The 8,765-nt window shown below is 67.0% G+C and overlaps 3 protein-coding genes across 3 annotated transcripts in view; 2 read left to right on the plus strand and 1 right to left on the minus strand.

Moving 5' to 3' along the window:
* Positions 1 to 27: 27 nt before the first annotated feature.
* Positions 28 to 1,739, plus strand: H696_04876 (hypothetical protein). Its single transcript, XM_009498741.1, has 5 exons — positions 28 to 238; positions 339 to 479; positions 590 to 841; positions 950 to 1,173; positions 1,332 to 1,739. The coding sequence occupies exons 1-5, from the start codon at positions 118 to 120 to the stop codon at positions 1,449 to 1,451; spliced, it is 858 nt and encodes a 285-aa protein (XP_009497016.1). The 5' UTR covers positions 28 to 117; the 3' UTR covers positions 1,452 to 1,739.
* Positions 1,740 to 1,935: 196 nt separating this feature from the next.
* H696_04877 (4a-hydroxytetrahydrobiopterin dehydratase) lies at positions 1,936 to 2,256 on the minus strand (the record flags this gene model as incomplete). Its single annotated transcript, XM_009498742.1, has 1 exon — positions 1,936 to 2,256. The coding sequence occupies one exon, from the start codon at positions 2,254 to 2,256 to the stop codon at positions 1,936 to 1,938; it is 321 nt and encodes a 106-aa protein (XP_009497017.1).
* A 2,510-nt stretch (positions 2,257 to 4,766) lies between these two features.
* Positions 4,767 to 8,765, plus strand: part of H696_04878 (starch phosphorylase) — a 5,678-nt gene continuing 1,679 nt past the window's right edge. The window contains exons 1-9 of the mRNA XM_009498743.1: positions 4,767 to 4,861; positions 4,991 to 5,181; positions 5,298 to 5,336; positions 5,703 to 5,820; positions 6,008 to 6,113; positions 6,245 to 6,851; positions 7,150 to 7,287; positions 7,476 to 7,961; positions 8,264 to 8,726. Coding sequence (XP_009497018.1) covers positions 5,029 to 5,181; positions 5,298 to 5,336; positions 5,703 to 5,820; positions 6,008 to 6,113; positions 6,245 to 6,851; positions 7,150 to 7,287; positions 7,476 to 7,961; positions 8,264 to 8,726 — 2,110 coding nt within the window. The 5' untranslated portion in view covers positions 4,767 to 4,861; positions 4,991 to 5,028. The remainder of the gene's footprint in view (positions 4,862 to 4,990; positions 5,182 to 5,297; positions 5,337 to 5,702; positions 5,821 to 6,007; positions 6,114 to 6,244; positions 6,852 to 7,149; positions 7,288 to 7,475; positions 7,962 to 8,263; positions 8,727 to 8,765) is intronic.

Consider the following 8,765-nt stretch of genomic DNA (forward strand, 5'->3'; position numbering starts at 1 on the left):
CCCCCGCCGGCATCCTGCCCTCCAAACCCCTCTTTCCCCCCCCTCTCTGTCTCCTCCCCTCCCCCCTGCACATCCTCCCCCTCTGCTGGTCTGTGCGCCACTGCGCTTTCCACTGCCATGTCGAGGTCCACCCACAACTCAAGCATCAACTCCGATGCCACCTCTCCCGACCCGTCGGACGTTGACTCCCCCGGTAGCTCAATAGACCCTGAGGACGTCGGCGGCTTCGACTCTGAGGGTGCGCCTCGCTCCCATTCCTTCGGGCCAGCTCTTCCCCCTCTCCCTGCCGCCGATACGGTGCCTGACCCATCCCCCCCCCCCTCTGCCGATACATCTAGCCGAGAACGACGCCGCCATCCGGAGGCGTAATGTCCTGGAGCATCTTTGCCTCATCGAGAAGGAGTTCTTCGAGCTTCGTGACCATCTCTTCATCGAGAAGGCCTCGGCCATCGAGCGCGAAATTGAGCTGGTGTCCAAGGGTATGTCCCTGCTCGACCGCCCAGCCATGCGCCTGGCACTTCTTCTCTGACCCCCTGCTCGCCCTGCTCACCCTCCGGCCCTGCTGTCGACCACGCTCGGCGCCACTCAGGCACGCATCCGGACCTGGATGACAACCTGGACAACCTGCTCCTGCGTCGGTCGGACAAGTTGGCCCGAGCCCTGCACTGGTACAATTACCGCCTGCGCAAGGAGGAAATCGTGTACCAGGCCGAGTGCCGCACCATCAATGCGGATTTCGACAACAGTTACAAGGGCGCTCGCGACAAGCTTCTCGAGCACCTTGCTGATGCGCGTCGACGCCTGGACGACGAGCGCCTGTCCAGCTTCGACCTGGGTGTCGGTGCGTACTCCTCCCACCCCCCCGTTGCCATGGCACCTGTCTGGGCACCACACCGACTCACCTGGGTCTGTTTTCTCCTCCCCCCCCCCCCCCCCCCCCTTCTGGCAGACCCCACGTCGGAAAGTCACAACCGCATCGCTCCGCCGCGGAAGCTCCGCCGGAGGACCGGCTCGGCCAACATGCCGCCGAATAGCGGCTCGTCCCTGACCGGCCCGGCCAGCAGCGATGCGTCTGACAACAAGAACACCAAGAAGCGCGTGACTCAGGGTCCAGCCATCGAGGACCGGCTTGTCGACACGGACGCCCGTTCGGATGCCGACCGGGTATTGAAGGTGTGTGTGTGTGTGTGTGTGTGTGTGTGTGTGTGTGTGTGTGTCTTTACGTCCCACCTATTGGTCGGGGGCTGCCTGCCTGCACGCTGGTTGGCCGGCCACTGACTGTCCTTTTTCCCTCTTCCTCCCCTTCGCCACCTTCGCATTTCCTCCCGAAGATCATCCACCAATCGCCCGGCGGTTCGGAACTCATTTCCCGGCTGGGCCTGGCCATCCCCGAGCCGGCCCCTGTCGTGACGCCGGCCCCAACACAGAAGTCCAAGCGCTCGCGCCTCTGAGCCGGCGAGCCGGACAGGACGGCCGACGGGGCTCCCCCCGGCCTGCCTCTTGGGCACATTCGCATACGCCTGCCTTCTTGTGCCTTCCCCTGTCTCCCTTCGCCTGGCCAGCCGGCCCCTCCTCTTCTTTCGGCCACCTCGTGGCGGCAGATGCATGCACATGTGTGTAGATGCACATGTGCGCCTCTGTCCACGCGCATATGCCTACCTCCGGGCCTTGCCCTGCTCTTTTGTGCCTCTCAGGAAGGAGTGTCCTCAGCAAGAAACCAAAACAATACAAATCCCACATCAATGCATGCGTGCGCGGAGAGGGGGGGGGGGGGGGGCGCACGAGGCCGTGCCCGAGAGGGACACAAGGTCGTGGGCATTTATTGGCATCTTTCTTGCCTTCCTCGATCGGAGTGGCGGGAGACCCTCCGGCGAGACCTCTCTGTCTCTCAGAGGGCGGCCGGCCACGGGCAGCCAGCGGACGTCGGGCAAACACTTAGAGGTTGGCGCCGGCGGCGGTGGCGGCCTCCTCGATGACCTTGATCAGGTTGATGTCGTTGAAGGAGAGGCCGGAGCAGTCGTGCGTGGACATGGTGATCTCCACGCGGTTGTAGACATTGAACCACTCCGGGTGGTGGTTCTTGGACTCGGCCACCAGGGCAACGTGAGACATGAACCCGAAAGCATGGACAAAGTCCTTGAAGAGGAAGGTCTTCTTGACGGCGTCGCGCCCCTCGACCATGGTCCAGCCCTTGGCAAGCAGGGGAGCAAGGTGGGTGCTGCGCTCGTCGGCGGTGAGCAGGGTCGGGACGGCCATCTTGTCGAAGAGGATGGAAGGGGGGAGAGGGGGGGAGATGCGCGCGTCCAGAGGGGAGGGGCGTGCGGGAGATGGGGGGAGGGGGTCTGTGTCATTGCCTCGCAGGCGCCAGCAAGTTGGGGGCGGACTTTTCATCGGCGCTCGCCTGGGATGTGACAACAGCCGTGTCTGAATGTGTCCGCGGGGGGGGGGGACAACCACCACGCCGGACACGAGGCCAACGTCTGAACGCGGGCCCCATACATCGGGGGACTGACTTGCCCGTGCCCCGGAAGGCCGGGCCGGGTGCCTTCCTCGCCACCGGACAAAAAGGGGGGCAGCCGGAAGACAAGGGTGACCCGAGGGGCCTAGATGCCTCCTCTGGCATCCCTGAGCTCCCCCCGCACCGGAGGCATATGACCAAATTCCAAGGGAGATGCCCCACGTGCTAGTTCTGTGAGATCACACCTCCTTGGTTTGTTTAGGAAAGGCCCCACGGGGCCAGCGCGCCCTCCTGGGCCAGGCGTTCGCCCCGGTAACGATGGAGAAGCGTCCTTGCCGGTGGGGTGGGGCAACCTTCGGCGGTCGGGCGCGCTGTGGGTGTACGGGCGGGCCCCGGCTGGGGGACGAGGGGGGGGGGGGGGGGGGGGGGGGGGGGGGGGGGGGGGGGGGGGGGGGGGGGGGGGGGGGGGGGGGGGGGGGGGGGGGGTGATGTTGTGCACTGGGCAGAAGACGCGGGGGATGCGACCGGCCACCATCATCTCACCACCCTCCGCCCGCCCCCTCATCATCGCCCATGCATCCCCCCCCCCCACCCGGTCGGCCTGTCGGATGGGTGTGGGCGCGGGCGGGGGCGGAGGTGTGGGCGACCGGGCCGGCTGGCCAGGTTAGCCTTGCCGTATTAATTAGCCACCCTTCTCCGGAGGTTTTCGGCCCCTGCGAGGCAGCCTCCCCCGGGACCGCACGCTTGAGCTGCATGCCTTTGGGGCTGGCAGTGGGGGGGGGGGGGGGACACGCATGCAGGTGGGACGGACCGGCTAGTTACTAGGGGAGGGTGAGCATTTGACGGGCCGCGAAATGTGACACCTGGCCCGGTGGCCCGGCGGCGGATGTTTGTGCGTGGGGGCACGCGTCTGTGTGTGTGTGTGTGTGTATGGGGACTTGAGTGGGCGTGTGCGTAGGAGTCAGGCGGGCAGTCAGACGAGGGCATGCTGGTGCAGGTACGCCGGCCGTGTGTCCATTGCCTGGGCGGCCCGCAGCCGACCGCGGCCCCTTGAGTTTGGGCAAAAATGGCGATGCACACTGCCGGCGCCCCCTGCGCGGGTTATGCCCAGAAACGCGCATTAACCACGCGCCCCTGGCCAGAGCAGGAGGGCCCAGCGTGAGAGGAACAGCGGCGCCGCGACGCCAGCCGGGCTGCCCTCATCGGGCGGACCCCGAGGATGGGTTGGCAGTATGCGCATTTTCTCACGCTATTCAAAGTCCATGAACAAATATCGGCACCGCCCGGCGTCCGCGTCATTGGGCCTTCCGAGCGGCGGAGGGCACCAAGAGGCGGGTGATGTCGGACGCGGGGTTCTCTCGCCCTCTCTCTCTTTCTCTCTTCCTCTCTGTTTCGGCCCAACGTTCCGGGCCTGTCTTCGCCGGATCGGCGCACGCCTCCCCCGATCGGGCCCTCCCTGCCTGAACGCCTTCCAGTACGGTCATCGGCTCCCCCTTGCTTCGCCATCTCCAGGCCGGATGGCCTGACGGTAGGCCGCGGTCGTGCGTCAGGCGTCGCGGCTGCGAGTCGGCCTCCTGACGGGAGGCCCGTCCGGGGCAGGGAAGGGGGGGGGGAAGCGAGGTCATCCCTCCTTGGCCCCCACTCCCCGCCGCACCCCCCGGGCACTATCCCTGCTCTTGTGGGGGGGATTGCCAATCTAGCCGGTGTTCATTGGCACAATCAGGCTTCCGGCCGGACTAGCCGTCCGAGAGTCTAGAGCGCGTTTGTCCCCCGGGCATGCGCGTCCCCCCCCCCCTCCTCCTCCCCCCCCCCCCTCGCTCATACACACACATTTTTCCATTCGTTGCGTATCTGTGTGCATCACATCCGCACCAGCGAAGGGAGCTATCTCGAAGTCAGCCGGCTGGGCCAAACACGGGGGGCACTGCGCTGTCGTGGAGCTGCAGGGAGAAGGCCTCCCAGTCGGGGGAGGCGGAGGATGTGTGCTCCCTGCGCTTGATAAACCCACGGCCCCAGCCGGGACCTTTGAGCGGGTTGTGTGGGGAGGCAGGATGCTGGCCACCCTGCCCGGCCACCCTGCCTTAGAGAGAGAAAGAGAACCCACATCTTTTCCCTCCCCGTCCCCCCCCCCCATTTAAATGCCCCGACCGGCCGGGCCGCATGCGGGGACTCGCCGGCACCCCTTCCCCGCCCCCCCCCCCGCCCCCCCCCCCCCCCCCCCCCCCCCCCCCCCCCCCCCCCCCCCTCCCCCCCCCCCCCCCCCCCCCCCCCCGCGTTTTCCCCCCCCCCCCCCCCCCCCCCCCCCATCCCTACCCCGCCTCGCAGGCACGCACCCTGTGCAATCCCTCTCCCTCGGCCATCCCGCCGCCCTCCGCCTCCCTACCCTCCGCCCGCTCCAAAAAGGTATCTGCCATTGCCCAGCCCCTGGGTCACTTTCTCGGGCGTGCTCTGACCCCCCCCCCCCCCCCCCCCCCCCCCCCCCCCCCCCCCCCCCCCCCCCCCCCCCCCCCCCCCCGCCCCGCCCCCACTTAGCCCCCTCCCTTCGGCCGCTCTTCGTGACCCATTTACCCATGGTCCCCCCACCGCCATCGGCCAACACGGCCGTCAACTATGCCAAAAACGAGTTCGAGGGCAACATCATGTCCTCGACCGAGGGCGACCTGAAGGACGACCGCATGGTTTTCCATGACAGCCACGACACCTTCCTGGCCGGCTACAACAAGGTGTGTCGCAGCAGGTCGCCAATGCCCCCTCCGCCCCCGCCCTTGGGACACGCCGTCTGACCAGCTCCCCTTGCCAACCCGCCTGCACCTGGCCCGTCCCGGCCACCGCGCAACAGAGCCCGCCCCCGGGTTTGCTCCTGCGCAAGATCGAGAAGGTACCGTCTCAGTCTCCCCGCCCCGCCCGCCCCCCCCCCCCCTCCCCTGGCCGGGGACGGCGCACGGGACGGCCGGGCCGAGGGCGAGGAGAAATGGCCAGCCCGAGTTGGGCCGCGCACGCGTGGCCGACATGGGACACGGGGCCCTCCAGGGGGGAGTAAAAAGGGGGGGGCGTTGCAGAGCGCTGGAATGTGGGGCCCGGGGCCTCGCCCGCCAGGACGGGGCCCAGCCGCCGCGCCGTCCATCCCCCCCCTCCAGTCACTCGGCTCCTGTTCCTGGGAGCTGGCGCCTGGCGCAAACACCTGCTGACACCTTTTGCTCTGCCTACTGCTGCTGCCCCCACTGACATCCCCCCATGCAAGTAGCTCTCGCCACGCGGCCCCGAGGACCTGCCCCTGGACCAGTCCATCACCGAGGTCGACCTGTCCAACATCGCCACCCTCGAGTTGTGGAACAAGATTCGCAAGGACTGCGAGAGTGTCGGTGCGCAAAGATCCCCCCTCCCTGCCCGCCTCCTCTGCTCGCTTGCCATCCTTCGTGCCCCTGGTCCGGGGAAGTCGACTGTTCTCCCCGCAAGGGGGGCTCCCAAGGGCGTGGCCGAGAAGGGAGGGGAGCCACAATGCCGGGCTCCGTGATACATTGGCTGACCCTCGGATGACATGCGCAACAGACACCAGCTCCATCCAGCGGTCCTTCGTCAACCATGTCTACTCGACCCTCGCTCGGACCCCGTACAACCTGGACGAGTTCGGCGCCTACCAGGCGGCCGCCCACAGGTACGTTCTTGAGGGCCTGTCTTTGGCCAGGGATCCTGTGCCGGCCAGCCTGGCGAACATAATACATGGCATGCCTGCCGGGAGGCCCGCTCTCACCCCGCTCCCCCCATTCCATGGGCCACGGATCGCAGCGTGCGCGATCAGCTCATCCACAAGTGGATCTCCACGCAGCAGCACTTCACCCGGAGCAACCCCAAGCGCGTGTACTACCTGTCCTTGGAGTTCCTCATGGGTCGGACCATGCAAAACTGCGTGATCAACATGGACATGGAGGAGGCCTATTCCAAGGCCCTGCGCGAGATGGGCCTCGCCTTTGAGACGCTGTACGACCAGGAGACCGACGCGGCGCTCGGCAATGGCGGCCTCGGCCGGCTGGCCGCCTGCTACATGGACTCGCTGGCCACGCTGGACTACCCGGCCCTGGGCTACGGGCTCCGATACACGTATGGCATCTTCGAGCAGCGCATCCGCAATGGCGAGGACCAGGTCGAGTACCCGGACTACTGGCTGCGCTTCACCAACCCCTGGGAGGTGGCTCGCGTGGATGTCGCCTACCCGGTGGGCTTCTATGGCAGTGTGCACAATGACTCGGCCGGGCGTGCCGGCCAGCCCGGCCAGCCGGCCGCCCGGTGGGAGCCGGCCGAGTTTGTCCAGGCCGTCGCCTATGATGTCCCGATCCCCGGCTACGATACCGACACGGTGCTGAACATCCGCCTGTGGTCGAGCAAGCCCCAGCGTGTGCGTCGTCGGCCGGTGGTCTGTGTGCCCATGCCCGGGCCCCGATGTGGAGATCGAGGCCATGGCCCGGGGCAAGGAAAAGAGAGACAGAGCGCGCGAGCGAGAGGGAGGGGGGGGGGGGGAGCGAAGGCGAAGCGAGCGGCAGGAACAGGGCTTCCGCATGCATGTTACTCCCTTCTTGCTATGTGACCAAGGACAGCGTCTCTAACGTGACACCACCGGGCCCTGGGCCGGGCGCTCCGTTGGCTTGCGCTCTCCTGGCCGGACACGCATGCTTGCATGTGACTTGGACATATAGCAATTCGACCTTTCCTCCTTCAATGACGGTGAGTACGAAAAGTCCGTTGCCGAGAAGCAGCGCGCCGAGAACATCACCTCGGTTTTGTACCCCAACGACAACACCCCGGCCGGGAAGGAGCTCCGCCTCAAGCAGCAGGTACGGCCCAAGTGCTCTGCTCCATGGCAGCCATCGGGCGGGGGGGGGGTGGCGGGTTGACTTCTCAACACCACAGTAGCGCGGCGTATTATATTATGTTTTTTTTCCCGCAGAAACCCCCCCCCCTCCCCCGGACCCGCCAGACACAGGTGGGGGCGTCCCCCCCCCCCCCCCCCCTCCGAGCACAGTACTTCTTCGTGTGCGCCACCCTGCAGGACATCCTCCGGCGCTTCAGCAAGCTCAACCTCCCCTGGAGCGAGCTCCCCAACAAGGTGGGCATCCAGCTGAATGACACCCACCCCTCGCTGGGCATTGTGGAGCTACAGCGTGTCCTGGTGGACGAGCACGGCCTCGAGTGGGACATCGCTTGGGCCCTGGTCCAGCGGGTGTATGCCTACACCAACCACACGGTCCTGCCGGAGGCCCTGGAGTGCTGGCCCGTGTCGCTGATGGAGCGCCTCCTGCCTCGGCACATGCGCATCATCTTCGACATCAACCTGTACTTCCTGCGGTCGGTGGAGCAGCGCTTCCCCGGGGACTACGAGCGCCTCCGCCGCATGAGCATCATCGAGGAGGGCCACCAGCAGATGGTCCGCATGGCGTACCTGGCGGTGGTTGGGTCGCACACTGTCAACGGTGTGGCGCGCATCCACTCGGACCTTGTTCGGTCGAAGGTGCGTTCTCGGCGCCGGGCTCCGTGCATGCTTTTTTGTTGGCCCGTTCATTCTCCTTGCGTGGGGGGGGCTTCGCCATCCCGGAGGAGGGGCCGGCACCGGGCAAGAGTGGGCCGGCCGAGGGGACGGGGCCCGGGCGGGGGAGGGGGGAGCAGGCGGCAGGTCCACACTGTGGGCGGACCGGAGCCCAGGGCTGCCTCGTGGTGTCTAACGCCGAGTGACACTCCTTTTGGCGTTGGGGGGCTTGCCGGCGCCGGCGCATCCGCCGCGTCGGCCCTTCGACCTGCATGGGGCGGGCGCAGCTCTTCCGCGACTTTGCCGAGTTCTACGGCGACGACAAGTTCGTCAACATCACCAACGGCATCACCCCTCGGCGGTGGCTGCATGTGGCCAACCCCCAGCTGAGCGCCCTGATCACCAAGCGCCTGGGCTCCAACCGGTGGCTGAAGGACCTGACCGAGCTGTCCCGGCTCAAGGCCTTCGCCGACGACGAGGACTTCCAGCAGGAGTGGCGCCAGGTGAAGCGCACCCGGAAGGAGTCCCTGGCCGAGTACATCCAGAAGCATGTGGACACCGCCGGCGAGGGGCCCGTCAATTCGGAGGCCCTCTTCGATGTGCAGGTCAAGCGCATTCACGAGTACAAGCGCCAGCTGATGAACATCCTTGGCGTGGTCCACCGGTACCTGCGCATCAAGGAGGCGTCGGCCGAGGAACGCCGCGACATTGTCCCGCGTGTGTTCATCTTCGGCGGCAAGGCCGCCCCGGGTGCGTGACTCGGGGCATATTCTGTCGTGGGGGGGGGGG

This window comes from Fonticula alba (assembly GCF_000388065.1).
Source record: "Fonticula alba strain ATCC 38817 unplaced genomic scaffold supercont2.8, whole genome shotgun sequence".
In the NCBI taxonomy this organism is placed as follows: Eukaryota; order Rotosphaerida; family Fonticulaceae; genus Fonticula; species Fonticula alba.